Source organism: Anabrus simplex, chromosome 13, assembly GCF_040414725.1.
Source record: "Anabrus simplex isolate iqAnaSimp1 chromosome 13, ASM4041472v1, whole genome shotgun sequence".
NCBI lineage: Eukaryota > Metazoa > Arthropoda > Insecta > Orthoptera > Tettigoniidae > Anabrus > Anabrus simplex.
The window spans coordinates 90,686,057-90,713,488 of NC_090277.1; the positions used below are offsets into that span (position 1 = coordinate 90,686,057).

The 27,432-nt window shown below is 36.7% G+C and overlaps 1 protein-coding gene across 4 annotated transcripts in view; it reads right to left on the bottom strand.

Annotated features, from left to right (window-relative positions):
• Ttc7 (tetratricopeptide repeat domain 7) overlaps positions 1 to 27,432 on the bottom strand; it is a 173,361-nt gene that overhangs the window by 125,034 nt on the left and 20,895 nt on the right. For all 4 annotated transcript variants that reach the window (XM_068230173.1, XM_068230171.1, XM_068230172.1 and 1 more), the window contains exons 5-6: positions 22,392 to 22,518; positions 18,383 to 18,516 (exon numbers count right to left, since the gene is read on the bottom strand). In XM_068230173.1, the coding sequence (XP_068086274.1) occupies positions 18,383 to 18,516; positions 22,392 to 22,518 (261 nt within the window). The remainder of the gene's footprint in view (positions 1 to 18,382; positions 18,517 to 22,391; positions 22,519 to 27,432) is intronic.

Sequence of the window (27,432 nt, forward strand, 5' to 3'; positions counted from 1 at the left end):
ATTTTCATTTTTCATTCTTACGACTAGGTCATTTTCATTTAAAGATATGAACTGCATTAATGTTTCTGTATTGAATTGAGATTAACAATAAGATATCTATTAGGTTCAACCTTTTCAATACTAATTAGGTACGTATTTAAGTTACAAATACCTTTTAGTCAACTTTGGGACCGTAATTTAGTGAAGAAGTTCCCCACCACTGGGTCCATTCTTAACAAGAAAACATGCAGGAGATGAACCGTTTTAACAGAGGAAAAGTTTGACGAAAGAGAAGCTCTCCTGGAAAAAATTCCAACAAACTCTCTGGCACGTCTTGCCGTACAAACTGATGTGTCATTATCTTCGGCCCACAAAGCAACAAAACTGTTAAAAGCCAAACCGTACAAACCCACCACTGTCCAAAATTTAATAGGACCTGACTGTTTCGCTAGGGTTCGGTGTATTGTAACTGGTTGCTTCAGTCCGTTCACGATGGGTATATTAAATCAGAACTTTTATTTTTAAGTGATGTGGCATAGCTGCACTTAAGTGGCAACATAAACAGATAAAATAATCGCTACTGCAGTGCAGAAAATCCCCATCAGCTGCATGTCCATCCACTTCATGATGTAAAGATAGGAGTTTGGTGTGCAATGAGTACTCGCAGAATTACAGGGCCTATATTTTTCCATGAAACAATAAATGCTGACCAATATATAGACCTCATTCTCAGGCCATTCTTTCAATAGCTGACGGAAGAAGTAAGGAGTAATGGTTACTTCATGAAAGATAATACGATGGCACACACTGCTGATCGGTCTATGGAGATAATACAGGAAGTTTTCGAAGATTGTGTGATTAATTATCCCACCAGATCTTCTGATTTAAATCCCTGTGATTATTACTGTTGGGAGGATGCTAAAGAGAAAAGTGTATGTGAACGACTCTTACACAAGAGAACATTGCACAAGTTATTTCGAACATCACACAGGCTGAGTATCTGCAAACCTGTTTACGAGGTGTCAGGCATGTTCGACAGCTGAGGGACAACATTTAGAGCATCAAATGTAATGCTAGGTAGGTTTTAGATTAATAGTTTTACTAGAAATATCTTTCTATAAATGTGAATAGCCGCGATACAGTGGGGAGGAAAGGCGCGCATTGTACCGGCTAGCGGCTGAGTGTCATTACGCCAGCCGTGCTGTGCTGTGCTGTGCTGTGAGTGGTGCTACGACCAAAAACTTAAAAACCCTGTATAAGCAATGCACAATCATTGTATGGACATTTTCCTAGAACCATAAATGGACATTGGTTTACACTTAATATCTTCATAACCAAGTTGACGTTCAATCTTCAAAACTATTTTTTATGAACTTTCATCAACACAGTTTATAAATGCTTGTGAATCATTCATATTTTAGCTGTTGCTTTATTCAATTTAGTCTTTTCACCATTTTAATCATTTTCCCCAATTTGTGTTCAATTTGTTAATGGGTGAAGATGACCTCTTTAGCAGGTTGAAACTGGTCTCGAGGATAATAATTACAATTAAAAAATCTACCAGTGGCCTGTCGCAACAATAGCTGCTAACAAAGACTAAACATGAAACTGATGATACAGGAAGCATGAGAAAAGTAACGGAAAATATAGCGAACTCTGGAAGACCATTTATTTGCCTTTAAACTTAACACTTCCATTGTGGCTATACATAAGGAATTTTTGAATCTTTGCAGTTTATAGAATTTTTACAATGAATTCTGTCGGCAAGACTTAAAAATGGTAAGGAGTTAATCCTGCAATGTGGCTACGGTTAGCAGAGGGTCATTGCACTACTATACTGCTTTACATGGTTCATGAAATCGTTATCATATAGCATCATACCTTTAAGTACGTCGTTTACCAAACCACTGTGGCAACACAAATTAAAATGTCCAGTTACCACTTCCAGAGAGAAACGTCGTGCTTGGCAGTGCATACAGATTTCATTTAATAACCCTACATTGAATAATGCAAGTTTCTCACTTATTAGAACCAACATCGAGTAACAACTAACATTCTTGCGATAACTTGATTACACAGAGCCATCTATTGGATTAACATAGAATGATCAGCAGAGACAACTTTTATAGAGCCATCTACTGGCGAATAAAGTTAACCGCATGACCTAAGCATAGTATTAATTAGAATAAATTACTATTTTATGCAAAATAAAGGACTTCATGAAATATATTATATTTTTCTTGTAAACCTGAGATTGAGACCTTTCTTTTGATGTATGAAACATAGGTGTTAATATTGCAGTTTTCTCACAATATTGTGTTAAACGTTCAAATTATATAAACAGAACATACTTGCCATTAAATTTGTATTGAATAGGTGGACCCTATCTTAACTATATCTATACATCATAATTTCGTCAATATGGATCAGTCATAAAATTCATATCTTATGGGATGAATCACCATCAACAGTATGAGCACTGCAGAGAAGTTTGGAATTGAATCCAGGTTTTTGGCACGTAATTTAGTGGTTACAAATTGTATACCACCACCGCCACTCCTACCCTGCCGGCCAACATTCTGATGGTGAAAGTTTCTTCGATCGACGGGACTTGAACTGGCTGACCACATTTTGGGTCTTATAGACTAATAATAATAATAATCTTCCTAATGACTAAAGAATTACTGAAATCAGTTGAGTAGTTCCCGAGATTACTTTCCATATAGAAACTCACCAACTTTCTATCTCTATAATATTAGTATAGATGACAGTAGAAATATGATTTCAAATATTGGAAATAACACTACACAATGCGAATGTCGATGCCGTGGCTAGGCACTAAAAACTCTTATTATTACCACTTACTCAGCCACTAATGTTTACAGGCCAGTTCTGAACTTACCACCTGGTTCCACAAAACCTCATTATTTTGAAGTCTTTCTGGAAGTCTGAAAGTTTCAATTTGGAGTACGGGTTTCTTCCTGGAATGGCATCAAGGAACAGGAGTGGAGGAAACAAACTAAGGACTCCAGGAAGAACAGCATGCATCTGTACATATGTAACTTTACAAAATATTAACACAATACAATGAAATCTCATTAATTCAAAGTCAATGGGACGCAAAAATCGGACTTCGAATTAACCGCCAACTCATAATTCAGAAATGCCAACCCTCGCCGCGTCACAAAACATTCTAAGAATCATTACTGCATGCAGTTAACCTTGATTCACAGTTTAAATGTTTCAAATGCTATGGAAAAAAGAAGTTTCCAAAATGTATCCAACAAGGCGCATTTCTAGTATTCAAATAATGCACTTGAGTAACTCGTCGGCAAACATAACCTCACGCAACGAAAGAAAGAAAACAACATTATTCAAAGACAAGGCAGTTTTAGATGCCTTGTACTTGCACAGAAAGCACCTAACGCCCTTAAAACATCGTGGGTTATCGAACCTTCCTATGACAAGGGAAGGAAGTGTTTGATGACAACCAAAAAATCATTGATATTTTAAAAACTTTTGTGCCAGTGGAGTTGGTACAGATAGTTAAACAAATCGGCATCACAAATAACCCGTAGAAAACATTTAACTATCACCACATTCCAGGTTTAGAAAGTATTTTAAAATATCAACTTATATACTACTAAGAAATTACATGCATTAGTTTCCTACAGATATAAAGATTTATCATTGGAATAATTGCCAATGTTGCCAACAATGTATATATAAATTGTTCATTTGTTTTATTCCAAGAGTAACGTTCCAAACTGGACATTGTGTTCCCATCTGTTGTGCGAAAGGTTAACTATCTCGCGCTACCTCGTTCCTACAAATAAAAACGGGCGTCGTGAGTAATCTAGAAATTGTAAAATAACACTATTTTGGGCTTTTTATGAATAAATAACTCATGCCTAGTATACACAATAGCAACTTAGATTGCATTAAATTTTTAAAAAAATTATTTATTAACGTGTAAGTAGTGCCAACATCTTGAAAATACATCTCGTTACGGTGCATTCAGTCTTGAAAGACATCATTTTAAGAAGAATGGAACTTAGGCAAAGTAATATTAAATGTCATCCATTAATACTGTATATTTGTGATAGGCTACATTTCTTCGTTACTGTATATAAAACATTTTCGTTAGATTAATCGCCAATGTTGCCAGGAGTGCATATATTAATTGTTCATTTGTTTTATTTCAAGAGTAGCGTTCTAAACTGGACATTGTGTTGTCATCTGTTGTGGGAAATGTAAACTATTTGCGATATCTTGTTCGTTCTCGGAAGTCGTACAGAGTGGCCGGATGTCATAAAGGGCCGTCTGCCCTAAACCGGATGAATGAATGAACGAACGAACCTGGAGGCGGAAAGCGGCCTCTGACTTTCTCGGCTTTTGAACGACTCTCAGTTAAGAGCGGGAGCGAATGAGCTAGCTCCCTCAAAAGAGCTAGTTCGACCCATCACTACTGCAAGACGCGTTCTATCATGACGCGGAGAAATTTTTGAATTAAAATTACTCTGTAAAATACAATTTTTAAAATGTAAAGGCAGTTTTGAATTAAAAGTCTGAATTTTGGTAATGGGATGGAAATTGTTCTTCGAATTATGAAGTATCCGTATTTTGAATTAAACAATTTAAATAACATGCAAAACCGTACCTCGTGTTTCCGGGAATGAGTTTCCGGGAAGGGTCCAATAACAGACCATTTATATTGGTATTAACGAGAGCTTCTTCGAATTAGGTGGGACTTTTAATTAAATGAATTTGAATTATCGAGGTTCTACTGTACATTAAATGTACTAACTGTGTATAAGGCTATTGAATTGACTGAAGTGGAATTAAATAGGCCAGGAAGTGCTGAACTCCCAAGTTAGGACTGACAAAACACGGAAGTCACAGTATCCTGAGCTCCTCACATCTTTCCGTTTTCACATAATTTTATTGTCTTGAATTTCCTCCTGTATGGTTTTTCTGTTGCATGTTTATATCTGTATGATAGCTTACATATTTTATTATGCTTTTAAATTTTTGAGGACATAAAGCTTAAAAGTAGTGAGAGAGAACCTTTGCTTACATGGTTGCTATGATATTAGTTATGAAAGATTTTCAGGTTAACTTTGCACAGAAAAAAGGGAATACACAACGAGTGCTGTTCTCCTTAAATGAACCCTATTAAAGAAACTGAAAGGAAAGAATGCCAGTCAGATGCACGACTTTTAGCACGAGATGGAAAACTAGAACTGGATTGTGGAATGTCAGAACCTTGGGAGAAAGCAGTAGATTGAGACAGGTTGCAAGAGAAATGTTCTTCTATAGATTGGACATCCTCGGATCCAATACCTGAAAGGCTCATGGTGGCCCGCTTCCAAAGTAATGCTTGCAGTTTAACCATGGTCCAGAGGTATGCACCTTCGGAGGTTTCTGATCTCAGATTGAAAGAATAGCTCTACCTTCTCCTCAATGAAACGATTAAGGGACATTAGTATAGTTTTGAGTGATCTAAACGCCAAAGTCTGTTACAGTAATAAGGATTGGAGCAAGCGACGGGTGTTCACGGATTTGAGGAAAGGAATGAAAACTGAGAAATGTTAACCAACTTCTGTTCAAATTGCAATTTAAGAATCTCATATTTGGAGTGTTCTGTACTGACTGTACAGTAAAGAAAAATTCGGTTCTATTCGGCCTTCTTCAGCCTTGAAAATAGAAATATACAGTCCAATAATAATGTTATTGGCTTTACGTCCCACTAATTACTTTTATGGTTTTCGGAAACGCCCAGGTGCCAGAATGTAGTCCCGCATGAATTATTTTACATGCCAGTAAATCTATCGTCATGAGGCTGACGTATTTGAACCCCCTTCAAATACCACCAGACTCAGCCAGGTTCGAACCTGCCAAATTGGGGTCAAAAAGCCAGCACCTCAACCGTCTGATCCACTCAGCCCGGCAAATATACAGCCCTTAGAACACACTAAAAGGACACGGGATTGAAGGAAAAACTGTTTGGACTAATGGTTGCTATGATATTAGTTATGAAAGATTTTCAGGTTAACTGTGCACAGAAAAAAAGGGAATACACAACGAGTGCTGTTCTCCTTAAATGAACCCTATTAAAGAAACTGAAAGGAAAGAATACCAGACAGATGCAAGACTTTTAGCACGAGATGGAAAACTAGAACTGTTCGCTTTCCATTGGAAAACTGTTTCCTCCAAACAGTTGAGTGCTTTTCTTTTCTGTCCACCATTAGCAGGCCTCAAACCACCTTGCTTCTACATTGCTATCTTGTATAGCATACATGCATATTTCATTGTATTTAAATTTTATTTTGGTTGTTCTTTGTTTTATTGATTTATTTTGTTCCTGTAGCTGCTCTAAGGTTACATAAATAAATGATAAATCAGAAGACTGAAGATCTGTCAAGATGATCCCTTAATGAGTGTTGATGTCCACCCTCCAGTTGAACTGGGGAAGAAGAAATGATCTTGTTGGTGGCTGAGAGGAAGTGGGTCTGAAGTGCAGAAAGTCCATGTATTTAACCCTAGAACTGGCAACTGTCGAATATTTGACATGTTCATATTTAATGTAAAACAAAAGCTAAAGGTTTCCACCCATTCAACACTATTTATTGCAACCTTAAAAAGGTTACATATCTTTGATGAAACTAGTTTCGGTCTTACCGGAGACCATCATCAGTCAAAATCAATAAAAGTTAAGGCAGGACATAAATTATAGATAAAATTTATGAATCAAGTGTGTGTTGTTGATATGCAGTGCAAGACAAGTACGGTTAAGATTTGGATATTGAACACTCATCACAATAACACATTGACGCAAGCATGATAAACTGATATAACTTGAAAACAATATTCTCTCACCCATGGGTAAATAATGCAAGTATCAAGCTCAAATTATTATTATTATTATTATTATTATTATTATTATTATTACTACTTGTGATGTACATCCACTTGTTAGTATCATTATTAGTTTACGATCGCATTATTTGTGAGGTTATGTCATGAAACATTTGTTGTATATAGACATTTATATGAGTTCAGTTAATGTAAGAACTTGTATATAATTTGTTATTACCTGGATATATAATTTGTAATCCACTACAGAATTGTGAAACACACTGTAACATCCAGAATGGTACTGAGTAGACGAGAACGCTGTAGAATATTCTGTACATTATATCTGGGCCTTAAGCACTCTAGAATTTACGAGAAAATGTATCTTTCTAAAAGCATGGCCAGGCACGTATATAAAGAGGTGGTCTTGATGGTAGAGACGAGTTATTACTTAGTTGGAGTTATGGTTTAACAGGAGTATACTTGTGACCACGTGTTGTGGGCGACATGCTGTTAGCATTACAAGTGATGAAAATCATTTTTCGTCCATATTGAAAGTTTCATAAACTGTATATAGGATAATATCTTTTGTTTATTTCCACCTATTCAATACATTACAAGAAGTTGGCATTTACTTTAAAACATTATTCAGATGAGACATGTTTCGCCTCTCACTGTGAGGCATCTTCAGTCATTATCAAAAACCTTATTATTTTACCAGGCATCTGGTTAAAGATATTCAAAAATGTGTTTGATGATTATAAGAGAGGTGAGATTTACGTTAGTTATAAACATGTTCATGAAGTAACTAAAAATCAAATATATTGATAAAAACATATGTAGTTCTTTGTTGAATAGGACTTGTTTGATTCTACTATAGTAAGAGAAGGTGGCTTGAAGCCGTAGTCGTTAATAGATGTCTAATAGATAGTGGAAGGCATAAAATATTAGTTCTATGAGAATATACATTACATTCAAATGATACTAAAAACTAGTGGATTCAAAGGTAGTACATATAAAATGTTCAATGAAATAACTATAGATCTAATAAAATGATAAACACATATGTAGTTCTTTGTTAATTAGGACGTCGTAAGATTGTACGGCTTAAAGCCATAGTCATTAATAGATGTCTAATACATAGTGGAAGGCATATGAAATCAGTTCAATGAGAATATATAATACAAACAATTGATACATAAAAACTGGTAGATTCATAAGAGGTACATCTAAAATGAAGGCGTCATGTGACTATAAAAGACAGTTGATGGCTTAAAGCCGTAGTCAAAGTTTGAAATATAGGTCAAATAACTGCTAAATATATGGTAAAAAGATATAAGTCAAAATATACAGCTTAGTATAAAAAATATGAAGGAAAAACATTCCAATTGCTTGACAAAAGTTACTTGACGTTGGCATGCGTATGTCCGTGATATTTATTGGTCAACATTTCGTAGGTTATTTTAGATTTATTCGGCAAGATTGCGTTGACAAGAAGTTCACCAGATGTTTATAGTTGGCCTAATTTGTAAAAAGAAAGTTGCAGAGATGATGATGGGTGGAAATTCTCAACGTTGGTATGGTTTTTTTGATGTGAAGGTTGGAGAGCTGTTGTGTTCTTCTTCGATGACAATATATTTTATAAAACGTTGATTGTAAATAATTTATACTATTGAAGAGTATTATGGAAGTTTGATGAAGCTGTTGAATTATTGTTGTTATAGAATGGTTCTGAAATGAAGAAAAAACTGTAGTTAATTTTGACGAAAATGAAAGAAAACATGGGAAGGTTTTGTTTAAGTGTTGTTAGTGAGAAAATGTTGGTGCTTACCTATGGCGTTGTAGGCCCATTTAACAAGCTGTGTGAGGCGCTATTAGGATACTAATGGTCACTAACGGTTTTTACTCCTTGTGTTGTACGTATGTCGTCTGGCTAGAGGGGGGGGTGGGTAGGAGGGGGCGGAGTTGTAGGCTTGTGATTCGTGAACGGGAGGGAGTTGTGAATGGTAGGGGAAGCGGAGGGGCGTGTATCATTTATTGGTTTATGAATGGCGCGTGGAGGGGAATTACGTTAGATGGGAGGGGGAGGGGGGGTATGATGTATTTGTAGACGTAGGGGTGTTTGTTGATACTGTTTTGAAAATATTAAAAAACTTTTTGTCTTGAAGGTTTACATTATTGAATAATGTTACTATTTGGTCATATAAAGGGCTTCTATTGTCTATTGGATCATTTAAATTCTTATTAGCATTGAATTTTTGGTCCAAAAATATGTATAAATTTTCGAATTCGGTCATAAGTCTACCTTTTTTTACTGTTTTTAAAATTTGAAGGTCCTGTTCAATTGTGGTAAAGTTGTGCCCCGTTTCTTTCATGTGATTGCTCATTGCTGAGTGTTTATTATGTTTCTGAGCATTGAAATGTTCTGTGTACCTAGTTATGAAGCTTCTTCCTGTTTGTCCGATGTATGAGCTGAGGCACTCATTACATTTTAATCTATAGATACCGGAGCCTGAGTATTTATTATTTTCTGAATTTATTGTATTATGGTTGAAGAACATTTTTTGGTTTGAATTTTGAGTTTTGAAAGCTATTTTGATCTCTTGATTTTTTAAGGTGTTGGTTACTTGGTGTATGATTGGGTTGGTGTATGTAAAGGTTGCGAACTTTGATTTTTCATTTTTTATTGGGGAGAGGTTTGTGGATAGTTTCAATTTAACTTTATTGATTAGTTTGTCTATGATAGAGGGATTATATCCATTAAAAGTGGCTATTTCTTTTATTGTATTTATTTCTTTTTTAAAATTGGTCACTGAAAGGGGAATTTTTAGAGCTCTGTACACCATACTATAAAATGAGGACTGTTTGTGTGATTGTGGATGAAGGGAACTTTGTTTAATAGTTATAGGTGTGAATGAGGGTTTTCTGTAAATTTGGAAATCAAACTTATTGGAAGTTCTTGTTATTGTGATGTCAAGAAAATTAATTGATTTGTGGTTCTCGTCCTCTTTAGTGAATTTAATATTGTTATCCAGATTATTTAAATAAGTTAATATGTTTTCACTATTGTTGAGGTTTTTGTCAATTATTACTAGCTTGTCATCAACATAGCGTAGCCAGAGATTTAATCCATTGATGTTATTTATTATTTTGCTGTTTTCGAGGTTTTCTATATAAATTTCAGCAAGTATTCCGGATAAAGAGTGTCCCATGGCCAGGCCTTCCTGTTTGTATATTTTATTGTTGAAAGTGAAAAAGTTGTTTTGTAAGACGAAGTTTAGTACTTTTAAGAATTCTTCTATTTCTATTTGGCTAAAAATTGCTATGTTTGGAAAGATTGTTTTTTATTATTTCTATAGTTTTTTTAGCGGGAATGTTTGAATACATGTTAATAACGTCGAAAGAGCACAATGTGTGATTAGGTTTTAAGTTAAATTTTTTTAGAGTTTCACGTAGTTCTATTGAATTTTTGGGGTGTTTGTTATGGAATTTGAAATGTTTTTTGAGAAATTTCTGGAGGAATTGTGAGGTTTTATATGTCGGGCTATTTTGGCTGTTTATGATTGGTCGAATGGGAACGTCCTTTTTATGTACCTTCGGTAGTGATCTGACGGTGGGTAGTTTGGGGTTCATATTAATGAGACTTTGGTATTCATGTTCATTAAATAAAAATGAAGAGTTTTTTAAAAGTGCTTTTAGATTACGTTGAGTTTTTGTAGTGGGATCCTTTGAGATTATTGTGTAGGTCTCATTAGAGAAGAACTCCTCTGTTTTATGAATGTAATCTTGTTTTTTCATTAAGACTACAGTATTGCCTTTGTCGACTTTAGTTATTATTATGTTAATAGTGTCCACTTTTTTTTTCTAAATTCTTGGATCTGTTTTAGTGAGGACGAGTTATTTTTGTTAAAAATTTCTTTTACAAGGGCAGGTAATTTCTTTTTAATTTCGTATTTTATGTCGTTTTGTTTGTCTACTGGAATTTGTTTGTTTATGTTTGTTTCAGCTTCGGCTATTGTAGTGATTATATCTTCTGCTTTATGTGGGTTGGGCCAATTATGTTTTAAGCCTTGGTTGAATAAACGTGTTTCTTTATCTGTAAAGGTGACGTCGGATAGATTAATTGTAGTTGGAATATTGTTCCAAGGAGAGGGGGATATTTTTATATTACTGTTCCGGTTCATTGATTTTGCTTTTTCTTCTTTTAAGTGTGTCAATTTACGATTTAGTGTTTCTTGTTTTTTGTTCAATGCAATTTGTATTTTATATGTAATGTGTTGTTGATAAGAAAGCCATTCTAGCGGTGATAACGATTGCGCGAGAATCAAATGTTCGCGATAAAGTTGTGTATTTAATAAGGATTTCTTTCTATACAATAGTTTTATCTCATTTTTGAGCCAAAGGTTGTTGATTTTGTTTTGAATATCGTTAGATTTACGTTTCGGAATGTTTTTCCTTTGAGTCGATTTTAGAAATTTCGGCACTAGATTGGATCTTACACATTCTTTTAGGAATTGAATATCTTTTGAGATCTTGCTAATTTTTGTTTTAAGGTTTAGATACTTGTTTTTATTAGCCTGGTTGGCTTTATTATTACAAGTGATTTAAATAATCTGGATAACAATATTAAATTCACTAAAGAGGACGAGAACCACAAATCAATTAATTTTCTTGACATCACAATAACAAGAACTTCCAATAAGTTTGATTTCCAAATTTACAGAAAACCCTCATTCACACCTATAACTATTAAACAAAGTTCCCTTCATCCACAATCACACAAACAGTCCTCATTTTATAGTATGGTGTACAGAGCTCTAAAAATTCCCCTTTCAGCGACCAATTTTAAAAAAGAAATAAATACAATAAAAGAAATAGCCACTTTTAATGGATATAATCCCTCTATCATAGACAAACTAATCAATAAAGTTAAATTGAAACTATCCACAAACCTCTCCCCAATAAAAAATGAAAAATCAAAGTTCGCAACCTTTACATACACCAACCCAATCATACACCAAGTAACCAACACCTTAAAAAATCAAGAGATCAAAATAGCTTTCAAAACTCAAAATTCAAACCAAAAAATGTTCTTCAACCATAATACAATAAATTCAGAAAATAATAAATACTCAGGCTCCGGTATCTATAGATTAAAATGTAATGAGTGCCTCAGCTCATACATCGGACAAACAGGAAGAAGCTTCATAACTAGGTACACAGAACATTTCAATGCTCAGAAACATAATAAACACTCAGCAATGAGCAATCACATGAAAGAAACGGGGCACAACTTTACCACAATTGAACAGGACCTTCAAATTTTAAAAACAGTAAAAAAAGGTAGACTTATGACCGAATTCGAAAATTTATACATATTTTTGGACCAAAAATTCAATGCTAATAAGAATTTAAATGATCCAATAGACAATAGAAGCCCTTTATATGACCAAATAGTAACATTATTCAATAATGTAAACCTTCAAGACAAAAAGTTTTTTAATATTTTCAAAACAGTATCAACAAACACCCCTACGTCTACAAATACATCATAACCCCCCTCCCCCTCCCATCTAACGTAATTCCCCTCCACGCGCCATTCATAAACCAATAAATGATACACGCCCCTCCGCTTCCCCTACCATTCACAACTCCCTCCCGTTCACGAATCGCAAGCCTACAACTCCGCCCCCTCCTACCCACCCGCCCCTCTAGCCAGACGACATACGTACAACACAAGGAGTAAAAACCGTTAGTGACCATTAGTATCCTAATAGCGCCTCACACAGCTTGTTAAATGGGCCTACAACGCCATAGGTAAGCACCAACATTTTCTCACTAACAACACTTAAACAAAACCTTCCCATGTTTTCTTTCATTTTCGTCAAAATTAACTACAGTTTTTTCTTCATTTCAGAACCATTCTATAACAACAATAATTCAACAGCTTCATCAAACTTCCATAATACTCTTCAATAGTATAAATTATTTACAATCAACGTTTTATAAAATATATTGTCATCGAAGAAGAACACAACAGCTCTCCAACCTTCACATCAAAAAAACCATACCAACGTTGAGAATTTCCACCCATCATCATCTCTGCAACTTTCTTTTTACAAATTAGGCCAACTATAAACATCTGGTGAACTTCTTGTCAACGCAATCTTGCCGAATAAATCTAAAATAACCTACGAAATGTTGACCAATAAATATCACGGACATACGCATGCCAACGTCAAGTAACTTTTGTCAAGCAATTGGAATGTTTTTCCTTCATATTTTTTATACTAAGCTGTATATTTTGACTTATATCTTTTTACCATATATTTAGCAGTTATTTGACCTATATTTCAAACTTTGACTACGGCTTTAAGCCATCAACTGTCTTTTATAGTCACATGACGCCTTCATTTTAGATGTACCTCTTATGAATCTACCAGTTTTTATGTATCAATTGTTTGTATTATATATTCTCATTGAACTGATTTCATATGCCTTCCACTATGTATTAGACATCTATTAATGACTACGGCTTTAAGCCGTACAATCTTACGACGTCCTAATTAACAAAGAACTACATATGTGTTTATCATTTTATTAGATCTATAGTTATTTCATTGAACATTTTATATGTACTACCTTTGAATCCACTAGTTTTTAGTATCATTTGAATGTAATGTATATTCTCATAGAACTAATATTTTATGCCTTCCACTATCTATTAGACATCTATTAACGACTACGGCTTCAAGCCACCTTCTCTTACTATAGTAGAATCAAACAAGTCCTATTCAACAAAGAACTACATATGTTTTTATCAATATATTTGATTTTTAGTTACTTCATGAACATGTTTATAACTAACGTAAATCTCACCTCTCTTATAATCATCAAACACATTTTTGAATATCTTTAACCAGATGCCTGGTAAAATAATAAGGTTTTTGATAATGACTGAAGATGCCTCACAGTGAGAGGCGAAACATGTCTCATCTGAATAATGTTTTAAAGTAAATGCCAACTTCTTGTAATGTATTGAATAGGTGGAAATAAACAAAAGATATTATCCTATATACAGTTTATGCTGTTAGCAGTCAACTGTTTCAACTGTGTTTTAAGGTTGCAAATCCATGAGGCGTGTGCTCAGTGATAGTCATTTGTTAAAGATGGCAGTGTGTTGATGTGTATATTTTGTTAGTGAGAGCAGTTGATTAAGGTTATGTGTACATTTATGTGAAGTTAAGGTGAAACAAAGAAGTGTAGCAACTGACAGCATTTTGTGTGCGTCTTTGTAGATACTTCATTATCTTGTGTAAGTTCTAAGTTTTCTTCTAATTTGAAGAATGCACTTCATATAAGATGAGGTGAAACACTTAAAATACTAGCACTTGAAGAATCATCTTGAATTCAGTTCAGCTGAAACATTTGTTTTCAATATGGATAGTTGAAAAAGCTGAAAGAGCAAAAGCATTTTTTTTTTTTTTTTTGCTTTACGTCGTACCGACACAGATAGGTCTTATGGCAACGATGGGATAGGAAAAGCCTAGGAGTTGGAAGGAAGCGGCCGTGGTCTTAATTGAGGTACAGCCCCAGCATTTGCCTGGTGTGAAAATGGGAAACCACAGAAAACTATCTTTAGAGCTGCCGACAGTGGGATTCGAACCCACTATCTCCGGATGCAAGCTCACAGCCAGAGCAAAAGCAAAAACAGATAGAAACTTTGACACAAGATACTTTGAACATGTAAATTCATGTACACTTTATGATGGACTCAAACCATAAATTCACGAATATTGATCAAGATCTAAAAATCTTAAAAATGGTTAATAAGGGCTCTATGCTCAATATCTTTGAAAATTGTTTCATCCACCTGGATCAATTCTTTAATCTCAATTTCAACCTTAATGAGATATCAGAAAAACCAAACCTTTTATTTAATCTATTAATTCCTATTTTCAATAAAAAGAAATTAAGTACCGGTACTCTAAACCCCAAATTCCCACCTGCAATCACCCACCATTCCACATCTCTCAGCGCCACCTTAGGCTACACTATACCTCCTATCGACAACTCAGCTCTATTCTATTTCTTTGCTTTTGCTCTTTCAACTTTTTGAATGATCCATATTGGAAACAAATGAACATCTCAACACTTTCCCATCAACACTATTCTGTTCACACTTGTTTCAGCTGATTTCACCTCATCTTCTGTGAAATGCATTCTTCAAATTAGAAGAAAACTAACAACTTACACAAGACATGTGATCGTGATGAGTTAACATCCAAAATCTTGACTTGTCTTGCACTGCATATCAACAACACATGCTTGCTTCATGAATTTTATCTATAATTTATGTCTTGCCTTAACTTTTATTGATTTGGCTGATGATGGTCTCTAGCAAGACCTAAACTAGTTTCATAAAATATATGTAACATTTCTAAGGTTACAATAAATAGCATTGAATAGGTGGAAGTCCAACTCGTTGACTGAATGGTCAGCGTACTGGCCTATGGTTCAGAGGGTCCTGGATTCGATACCCAGCCGGGTCAGGGATTTTAACCTTCATTGGTTAATACCAATGGCTCAGGGGATGGGTGTTTGTGCTGTCGCCAACATCTCTGCTACTCACACACCACACAAAACACTATCCTCCACCACAACAACATGCAGTTACCTACCCATGGCAGATTCCACCCACCCACATCGAAGGGTCTGCCTTACAAGGGCTGCACCCAGCTAGAAATAGCCACATGAAATTTAAAATATAAATATATATATATGTGGGAACCTTTAGATTTTGTTTTATATCATACTGCTCTTCAATACGGAATAATATGAAATTTATCACCTACGATCTTCATATTTCTTCTCGTAATTTGCTTATTTCTTCAACAGATGTCATGTCAGTCTACTTCTTGCCGTTCTCGATGTCCACAGCAGCCACGAGTTCAGTTTCATTCCTATTTACAATTTCCTTGGGCGCAATTTCACAGAAATAAATGAGTGCAGTTTTCCAACCATCTGTTTGAGCGCAATTTCTGTAAACAAACCTTCACGGGCTCTGCTCTACTATTCTATTTCATTTTATTTCGTAGTTTTCAGTTTGGCGCAAGTTATTTACTTTTGTATATATACTGCTATTTGTTTCATTATATACATTTTTAGTGCAGTGTGTGTCTAAATATGGCATCCTCAATTCATTACGGAAAATTAGTGAAGAAGTATGGCAAAACTTGTTGGAAGATGAAAGTGACAGATCCGACTTTTGATGTTATTGAGAATGAACTGACAGATTCAGAGTCAGATTTGGAATGTTCATCAGCTATTTCTTCGCATCAATATCGGAAAGTGAAATTGATGACAAAACTCCCGTAAAGCAACCTATCATAACAACGTGGTCTGAGGTCACGCCCCCAAATGATTGCATGCCAATACATTTTCCCTAATATTTTCAAGACTGTACCTCTCAGAGTAATGAAACTTTTGCTAGTGCATTACAGATACATTATTGACAATCTGTATATTTCAGTTTGTTTGTGACATGTTCCAGTTTCCTGTATATATAATCCAAAGTTTTATTATTATTATTATTATTATTATTATTATTATTATTATTATTATTATTATTATTATTATTATTATTATTATTTTGAATCTAGGAATTACACTTTTTTGAGCAGACTGTACATTTTTCTAGTCAAAATATTTTTGTAATTTCATGTCACCACGACAATCCTCAGTGTATTAGCTTTCTGTAGATATATAAAACTTGGCTGACTTATTTCCTATCTTGCAGTTATTTTGTATTTTACTTAGACAAGTAAAAGCTGCCAAATATGGCTGCCACCACAGGATTTAACACTGCCAGTTCTAAGGTTAAAGACGGCAGTGTATAAAAATGTTGAGATTACATTGTCCTTTTTTGTTTCCATGTCTGTCTCTTCTTTCTGTTCCTTCCTCTTCACACACTGACCTATCATTGTGTTTATAAGCTCAAGAGACAAAATATTAGTCACTCTAGTACAGATGGCGCAGCGAATGAGTCCCATGCTCAACCGCACGCGCACTGCCTCTACGTGAGCACAAGGCAGTAGCGATCAGCGAGACAATGATGTTTCAAGCGGACACTGGGTAGATGTAAGGACGTGACAGAGTGGCAAAAAACGAGCAATCGTGTCTGGCCGTACCCATGAACATCCGATGTGTAAAGTTGTTGGATTTGTTGGTGTTTCACAGCAGACTGTTCAAGTGTCTACAAGCAGCGGTGTACTACACGTGGCCATGAAACACAACGTCATAATTGTGGTGAGAATACGATCCTGACTGAAAGGGACCGGAGAAGCGTTTCACGGCGTGTGAATCAAAATGGCTCCGAAACCCGCCAGGAATTTCTGCAGTCAGTGAATGAAGGGCAATCCCAACCAGTCAGCGAGACAGCATTGCGATGGGAACTGCATGCAAAGAAGATCACCTCGCTTATACAGGCACGTAAAGCTGCTCGTCTTCAATGGGCTAAAAATTACCGAATGTGGACAGTAGACGATTGGCGGAACATAGTATGGTCTGACGAACCACGTTTTTGCCTGTATTCCAATGATGTATGTCATCGAGTGCACCGAAGGCCAAATGAAGCATTTCATCCTGGATGTGTGCAAGGTGAGGTTCAAGCTGGAGGTGGGTCTGTGATGTTGTGGGGGTGTTTTTTGTACCATGGACTGGGCCCGCTCACTGAAGTGGCCACTAACATGTTTATTTAAACATTGTGGATGATTAAGTGTTCCCTTCCAGTCAACGTCTGCACGATGAGTATGCTGTTGATACCCCGAATTTTCAAGATGACAACAGCAAAGTTCATCGGGCTGGACGCATATGTGACTGGTTTTATGAACGCTCCCCCGCCCTATTTTACATCTCGATTGGCCTGCAAAATCACCTGACATGAACCTCAACGAAAATTTGTGGGACATGTTGGAACAGCGGGTAAAACGCCGACATCAGCATCTCCACAATTTGGTGGAATTGTGCAATCAAATCCTCAGCGAGTGGCTTAACCTGGACGCGCCGTACCTGCACAACCTTGTGGACTCACTTCATTTGTCAAGTCCGGGGCAGAGTTACACGGTATTAAATAATACTTGTAATAATTTCTCCTGGAGTGACAACTTTTTGTCCGGTGAGTTTACTATTATGTTCTTTTCCATGTTCCCATATTTCTATATATGACCTGACCATATTTCTGTGAGTGTATCTCCTTTCCTAACTTGCCTATGTGGTTAGAGTAATCTAACAAATAAAACAGAAGGAAAACAGTTTGAATGTTCTTGTCATATTATTGATTTAATGCTAAGTCTAGTGTCACCTGAAAACAAAATGGAGCGTTTGGTTCTTCATTTTAAGAAAGGAAAGGATTAAAACTACGACAAACACTCAATAATGATTCGGTAACATGCTAACACTGCTTGGGCTATGCAAAAGCTACATTAAATTTGAGAACATTTTTACTTTGGTTACATTAAATGGTGGTTTTCCTAATGACGATACTTACCCAAGTCCATACTTTTATCTGGACTGACGTAGACATTCCCGGTAACACCACGTAGGAGTACCTCCGCCAACTGTCTCGTCAATGTGAGTCGCAAACTTTGAGTGGCGCTCGACTCCACAGCGCTCAGCATTGTCCTGTATGAGCACATCACATATTAAAATCTGTGTTTAAATACCATGGAACAATAAATAAAATGGTCGACTAGTTTCATGAGGATGAATATGCATCAAAGACTGAAATAAAGGAAGCAGGATAGGTGCATAAAAAAATATAAAAACAATCAGTGGAGAAAAGAATCCCAACAGGTAAACATCTACTGTAAACAGGGTGTATAAAATAAGGTATGATCAAACTTTCAGGGTACATTTCTCACATGTAGAACAAGATAATATGTTACGAGGGGGGATCAAATATAAACAGGATTTTCTTCTTTATTTAAATTCATTTATTGAAAAACACAAGGTAATTATAATTTATTTTTCCACATAGTTTCCTGCTTTGGAAATGCATTTGTCCCAGTGTATGGGCAGCTTTTTGATGCCCTCATCGTAAAAAGAACAGGGTCGCGTCACCAGCCAGTTGCGCATAAAGTCTTCCACACTCTCGTCATATTCAAATCGTTGCCTTCCTAGAGCTTCTTTAAGAGGTCCGAACAAATGGAAATTGCAGCGTGATAAGTCCGGGCTGTAAGGAGGATGATCAAGTGTAGTCCAGTGCATTTCCTGTAGCTTCGAGACAGTTAAGAGCTGCAGTATAGGGCTGCGCATTGTCGAATCCGTTGGTCTCGTCTTTTGTGGCGATATGCAACCCGCGCCTTGTTCAAAAGCTCGCAGTAGTAAGCAGCATTGATTGTGCATCGCTCATGCAAAAAATAAATCTGCAAAATGCCTCACGATCGACAAAAATGATTACAAGAACCTGCCAGCTGACAGTCGCGCCTTGGCTTTCACTGGTGCCGCCTCACCTTTCCTCCGCCACTCCTTACACACACGCGTCCTTGACAATGTTTGATCAATGTCAATGTCCGGCTAATTTCCGCCGCTGTATCTCCTTCATGAGCAAGAAATTTCATAATTATGCATTCCGCAGTGGAGGGGTGCACCTGTTGCTCCGACATCGTGAGCATTACTGACGAAACGGCGGGAAATATCTAAGAGCACGCTTTCCCCGCTCCTAATAGTCCCGCCTAAGCTTAGCAGAAGCGCGGGGCCAGTCCTACCAACTGTTGATGTTCAGGAACAAAAGTCTGTTTATATCTGATCGACCTTCATATATGAACATGGGTCCGGAAAAGCCTCATTTCCATGTTAGAACTCATTTTCTGATAGTGGGAACAGAATATACCAGCATACCACATGAAACTTGTCATTAGATGACATTTTCAAAATGCCTTCCATTCGTGCGCAGCTCCATAATACGATCTGCAGAGCTGCAGAACCGCCAGAACGAAAGATATAATATACAGCGATTAACGATCGCATCCTTCATATTGAGTGTTGATATCGAACCAAAAGTCGATACCCTTACAGATACTGGTGATCTGGCAGATCTGTGAATGACAAAACATTAGGAGAGCAACCTTAACTACAGCTTTCTTCTGACAGGTGGCTAAGAGTCGCTTTTGCAAGTTGCTTTGCGTCGCACCGTCACAGATAGGTCTTATGGCGACGATGGGACAGGAAAGGGCTAGGAATGGGAAGAAAGCGGCCGTGGCCTTAATTAAGGTACAGCAGCAGCATTTGCCTGGTGTGAAAATGGGAAACCAGGGAAAACCATCTTCAGGGCCGCCGACAGTGGGGTTCGAACCCACTATCTCCCGAATACTGAATAATGGCCGCACTTAAGCAACTTGTAAAAAAAGAAAAAAAAGATAAAAAATTAAGAAAAGTAGTAGGAGCTGCCAAGGAGGAGTGTATGAAAGGGAAAAGCAAAAGAAATTGAGGAGTTTCAGGACAAATGTCAATATCAATCGTAAAATCAGGGAAGCAACAGGCAAGCACAAACAGAAGCCTACTTCATTCCTCCTCAACAATGACAGAAACCTGGGGGTGGTAAATGAAAAAAAGAAAAACCCTCTTCATCTGTTAGGTGTTCACTAAAGAACTATTCTGTGACGAACGAGGATACAAACCAAACGTGGACAGAACAATAGGACCTCCAATACTCATGAGTGACGTGAAAAGGGCACTTGAAAGATCTAAAAGCGGAAGGGTAATGGGCCCTGATGACACCTCCACCTAGAAATGTTGAAGGTGATGGATGAAGCAACCAATAGACAACCGACAGAGCTCTTCAACTCTTCAGGGATCATTCCACAGAAATGGCTAATTTAGACTTTTGTGATTCTGCCAAAGAAACCGTTCACGAAAAAATGTGAGGATTTCTGAACCATCAGACTCATCCACATGCTAAAACTCTTTCTAAATATCACACATGCCAGAATCTATGAGAAATGTGAGAGAATACACAGGCAAAACACCATTTGGATTCTGCAACTCCCTGGATACCCGCAAAGCTTTCTTCATATTGCAAGTACTCGTTTAGAGCTGCCATGACGTGAGCTGTGACGTGTTTGTGTGTTTTGTTGATTACACCAAGGCTGTCAGCGCCAGAAGATAATCCAGGCCCTTCGTAGAGTGGGTATTGATGAAAAAGACCAATCTCTACTGGTATGAGCGTGCACAAGTCTGAGTCAAAGGCCAGGTGACCGAGTTAATAGAAATACTTAGCGACATCAGGCAAGGTTGCATACTTCTCCCCCGTTCTATTCAATACTTACTCCAAGGAGATCTTCATAGAAGCTTTGGATGGTCTAGAATTGGAGAACTGAATCAAAGGAGAGTACCAGAGCAACCTATGGTATGCACACACGGTCCTGTAAGCCGACAGCCTGAAGGGTCTGCAATTTGGTGGAGCATGTAAAAACTGCAAGTGAAGCTTCTGGATTAGAACTAAATACTAAGAAGACCCAGTTCATTGTGATAAGCTGCACAGGAAGGGCAGGCGTGCTAATGGCAGGAATTGTAGAAATGGAGAGAGTTGACAAATTGGTCTACCTGGTAAGCAGTCTCAATGAACAGTGGGACCCCCCCTGCAGAAATCAAAGCCTGAATAGAAATCACCCGCTTGATACTACCTAAAATGAGACCCGTGTTATGCTCCAGAGATCTGAGACTATTGACCAAAATGTGTATCGTGAAGGGTTATGTCTACCCTGTTCTGTTATATGGAGTCGAAGTGTGGACACTAACGCCAACAACTGAGAGGAGGACAGATGCGTTTAAAATGTGGATTAGGCTGTTCAGGATATCTAGGATGGACCATGTGACCAACATCATAGTACTGCAGTGGATCAGACACAATAAAGAGTTGATGAAAATCATGAAGCAGTGGAAACTAGAATAATGGATACGTCATGTGAAACAACGATGAGAAGTGCTGAATTCTCCAACTCATCATGCAAGGCAAGATATTCACAAAAAGAGGCCCTGGATGCCGTTGGATCTCCTGACTGAAAAACCTATGTCAGTGCTTTGAACTGTCATCTACTGAGTTGTTCTTAAAATCTCTGAACAAGACTACAATACGCCCAATGATCACCAACATTCAGACCGGATGTGGTTTGAGATAAAGAAGAATCATTACTATAACCTACAGCGAGGACTGTTCATATGAAGAAGACATGTCTAATCGTATATTACATGCCAAGATCAATTCTATACAAAGCAATATGAGTGGCGTTGCTACCAGTGTTACCAGGCATAGCAGGGTTCTTTCTTCCTCCCCCTGTGCAAAATATAAAATGAAGAATTTTCTCTGGTATATTTTGCTACCTTAGGGTCAGACTGACATGACTGCAGTTTTTGCCATTTTTGACTTATAATTTTTGACCATCCTTTTCTGCTTGTAAACCCATGATATGTAACATTCTGTTATAACGGCAAAAGCTGTAGTTATGTCAGTCTGACCCTAAGTTAGCTATTTATGAGAACAGTCATAATGTTGTTACCTGTATCGGTTGACAGCATTCTGCAGCTTGCCAGCCTGGATGTAGAGTATGGGAGCTCTCTGCAGAGCGGTTTCCAGGATAGGTCCGATCTGTTGCTCAGGGTTCGGTGGCTGAGGAGAATAAGAACCTGGAGGATAACCAGAGGGAGTTAAAACAGAGAATTTAAAAACTAAAATATAAAAATATAACGTATAGTTTTTCAAAATACAAAAATAGTCAATGTTACCAACATGAAAACATGACAGATGCAATAATGATGATGATGATGATTATGATGATAATAATAATAATAATAATAATAATAATAATAATAATAATAATAATAATAATAATAATAATACCACCACCACCTTGTTCCTTGAGGACATTACATTGCATTAATATTTACATAACACATGCATACAAGGTCTGTTCAAAATGCAAATGCAACCAACCTTTGAAAATAACAAGTCTTTAAGCTTATGTGCAGCCTAGTTAGCTTTGTATTCTTTGAAATACAACCCCCCCCCCCACATCCATTCATATCATGCTCATAGGTTTGTTTGTTATGATCTCTTTTGTTATTTATTACATTTTATGGTCTTCATTTGACCACTAGTTAGTTTCATAAAAAGGGTTTTTCAATTTTCTGTCAGCGCAATACTCAATTTCTCAGATCTTAACTTTCTTTCTTCGTCTGAAATCACCCATCCCACTGCCCATCTGTTGATCTTAATTTGTTTGCTCATGAGTTCCTTCATTTTGTCTGTTTTGTTTTTTTAAATATTCTATATTAAATTGCAGTTCCCTCATATCTTCCTTGATTTCTGTAATCCATCTAATGTCGCTCTTACTGTTCCATAATTTTTCTGTAATTTTCAGATGTCCTGAGTAGATGCCCAAAGAATGAGATTAGTTTCTTCCTGATTTTGCTCATCACCAGTTCCATTTCTTTGTAGACTGTTTTATTAGAAGCTAGTCTCCAGTGACCATTTCATTGGTAATTTTTGTATATGCACATGTACATTTATGTCTATTTGTGCAGTGCCAAAATCAGTCAAAGTGGAGATTGCGGTCCTGATATCAAAAGACAGATTTTGCTTGAACAAATTGCTATGGTGATTATGTCCCCAATCTGGAAGAGCAGAGATATCAATTTGGTTACCAAGTACAAATTAGTCAGTGGTATTATATTCCCACTCTTCATGTATGGATGTCAGAGCTGGACACTGAAACAGGCAGACAAAAAGAAGAACAACGCTTCTGAGCTCTGGTGTTGGCAAAGACTCTTTCGAATACCATGGACTGCAAAAATTACCAATAAGGCAGTTTTAGAGAGCATCGAGCCCCGTATGTCATTGATTGAAAAGATTAAGAAGCTGAGACTAGCATACTTTGGCCATGTTTTGTGATCAGATGCACTGGAAAAAGCAATCATGCTAAGAATGATCAGTGGTACAAGAAGACCAGGTCGCCAGAGGACTCATTGGTTAGACGCCATTAACACAGACACCACCCTCACTCTGGAACAGCTAAAGGAGGCAGTGTGGAGCAGAACAACTTGGAGAGCGCTATTTCATAGAATCACCGATGGTCAGATTCAACTGAATGGATGACATCATCATCAGTTGTTTTGAAAATGGTTTCACTTGTGAATGTTACTTCTGGTTGTGTAACTATGTTTTAATTTTGTGACTATTATAATCAGGAAGGAGCCCTGGTAGGGAATTTGCGGAACCACCACCTCTTCCTCCTCAACTACCACTATGTTTTAATGCGGTTAACTGCGGTTTGCGTTGTGTTATCCACAGCAATTTTTAAATTAAAGGTATAAGAATACATCCTAACAATTATTTTAAAAGTATAAATATCATCAGATGAGTAAAGGTAATTAGGTGAAAGGCTTATGTCACTCCATACAGATTTCTTGGTTCACAGATTCAGCTTTGCCTAGCAAGTCTAAGTTATTGTGTCACCAGCTTGAACCTGAATTCCTATGATTCTATTCATAAAGATAGGTACCAGTTTACCTTTGTTAGGGTCAACTACCCCAATGAAGTATGTAACTCACAGTGAGGAAACAATTTTGAAATTAGTGAATACAAACACAAGGTTTGTTGAATTTTTTTTTTAAATTACCCCACCTGCTACACGCAGGAGTGGTATTTTGGAATTATTTGGAACATAGTATTTTTCCACAACAGGAACAACCGGAACTGTTCCACAAAAAGAACAACTTCGACCACCTCTACTTCTGATCAGATAGTGTATACGTGACCCATTGCGCGGAAAGAGACCCCAAAGTCGGCAATAGAAATTTTACAGCAGGGATGAACAAATGTAAAATTGCATTTCTATCTTTTGACTTCTTGCACTACCTATGGGTCTTCTTAACAAACTAAGTTACGCAGCAGTTTGAGTCTTCACCTCTCAATGTCATGAAAACTTTGTACAATTGGTAATAAAAATGAGTGAAATTGATGATTGCGTTTATCTCAAAATACAGTTTTCAGGCATTCCATTGCAATGGAAGTTACAGTTGAACAGTCAAAAAGACAAATTTGGTGAATGAAATAACAATTGATCAAAATCTCATCAATTGCAAAAGATAGCTCTTACTTTTGTGAGTACTATGGGCTATTATTTTCTGAAATAAAACTTTTCCCAGTACTTTAAATATTTTAAAAAAATCATACTGTAACAAGTGTTGAACGAATGCAACCCAGTTGTTGAGGTAGAATGGTGAAAATCAATAAACTCTGTGAGATGACAGCTAATAGAAACTTGGAAATTTTATTGCAGAACAAAGAAACTCTAGAAAAACTAAACATATAATTTAAAAAAAGGACAATTACTGTTTTTCTTGTTATTTCACTATTTTGAATGTAACGGCTGTTACACAGTTGACAGAATACATTATAATTGAGCAGGTTTATAATTAGAGGGATACTTAAGACAAAATCTAGCACTAATATTGTTACAAATTCTACTTTTTTCATTTTGAAACCTCAAAAACTGCATATAAACTTTAATAATAATGATTGTTAAAATATGTTTATCACTAGATATGGCCATTTATAATATGTACCGTACTGTTCATATAGTTAAACATATCACTATATTTGATAGTTTAATAAACATGTCAAGGTTGCACTTTTCATGGAATCCACATTTTTTTTTTAAATAGCAACAGTCCATAATTAATAATTTCTGAAGTATTACACCTAGAAGCATGAACTGTCTTTTTTCTTTTAATGCTCAGTATCTTATGCCAACTTTAAAAGCACAAAAATCTTCAAAATGAAAAATCCAACTTTAGGTCCCTTTCCGTGCAACGGGTTACATGTACACAAGTTACCCTTTCTCAAAACTTAGAACACAATGATCAACATATTTGATACTTCTACATTACAGAATAATTTGCTCCTCATACAAAACTCTACTTTTAGGAAAAAACATCTACATGACACAATTTCTAAAATGTACTCACAGACAAAAAAATATAAGTGGAACAACTTTTAGAACTGTATACTGTAGTTGGGAGTGATTTTATAACAACAGCTTATAACATGATAGAACCTCTTAGGTAACAAATTACAGAATCAAGTCAGAGAAAGAAGGTGTTGTAATGCTAAGCTAGTAGTAAGCTCAACCTACAGTATTGTAAGCCATAGGCCCGGTTTCTTCAATGAATGTTAAGTGTTAACTCTGCTGTTAAGGAGACTTAACACACAATTTAATAAAATGGTTGTCTCATCAAGAATTGTTAACTCTAGCAAATTGTTAATACTTGTGTTAAATTAACCTGACAGCACCCCTGTGCAGCACAGCTGCTAAAATTTAAAAATGGAGGCATGGAGAAGACGTAAGTTTGAAGCTTTACTGCTGTATGAAGACTATTTATAAAATAAAGAAGGCAAAGGACGACCCATACTAAGAAATAACGACTTTATAGAGTTGTCAGAAGAAATATTTCTAATTATCAAAGCCATAATGAATAAGGTACTAGATGATATTGAAAATAGGTTAGTTTTTCCAACAGATTGAAACTTATCAGTGTCTCCAGTGCAGCAGTTGCTTATAGATTTTACAAGGAGGTGTCAGACTCTGCAACCAATCGATTTCAACAAACTTAATGTACCTGTTTGGGGACACTCTACGAGGACGGTTTGAAAAGTTCTCGGAATCACCGCTAGATGTCAGTCTTAGAGCAAAGAGGTTCCCACGCAATAATCACACATGCTTTGTGAGTGAACACGTGGCGTGTCAGTGCTCTAGCTGCAGGAGTGTGGTAGTGACGACTCTTTGTTGTTGTTCCCGCGTAGTGATTTGTGACAATGGAAAAAAACTGAGATTCGAGCAGTGATTAAATACTTTGTAAAGAAAGGTATGAAAGCAAAGGAAATTCATGCCGACTTTCAGAACACACTGGGGGACTCTGCTCCTTCATTTTCAACTGTTGCCAAGTGGACCAGCGAGTTTAAATTTGGTCGGGAGAGCTTGGATGATGATCCGCGTAGTGGACAGCCAAAAAGTGTTACGTCCCCAGAATTTATCGCAAAAGTGCATAAAATGGTTATGGAGGATCGTCGACTGAAAGTGCGGGAGATTGCTGAAGCTGTAGGGATGTCTTCTGAACGGGTATATTATATTTTAACCGAAGAATCGGGTATTAAAAAATTATCCACAAGATGGGTGCCGCGGCTCTTGACATTGGACAATAAACGCACCAGATTGGAAATGTCCGAACAAAGTCTGGCCCGTTTTCAGTGCAACCAACAAGATTTTTTGCGCCGGTTTGTGACTACAGATGAAACTTGGATCCATTGCTATACACCAGAGACAAAACAGCAGTCAAAGCAGTGGAAACATGCTGATTCACCACCACCAAAGAAAGCAAAGGTCATGGCCGGAAAGGTCATGGCCTCAGTTTTCTGGGATGCAAAAGGCATTCTGCTGATAGATTATCTTCCTACTGGCCAAACAATTACGGAGCAATACTATGCAAACCTCCTAGACCAACTACAGAAAAAGATACGCGAAACAAGGCCTGGTTTGGCAA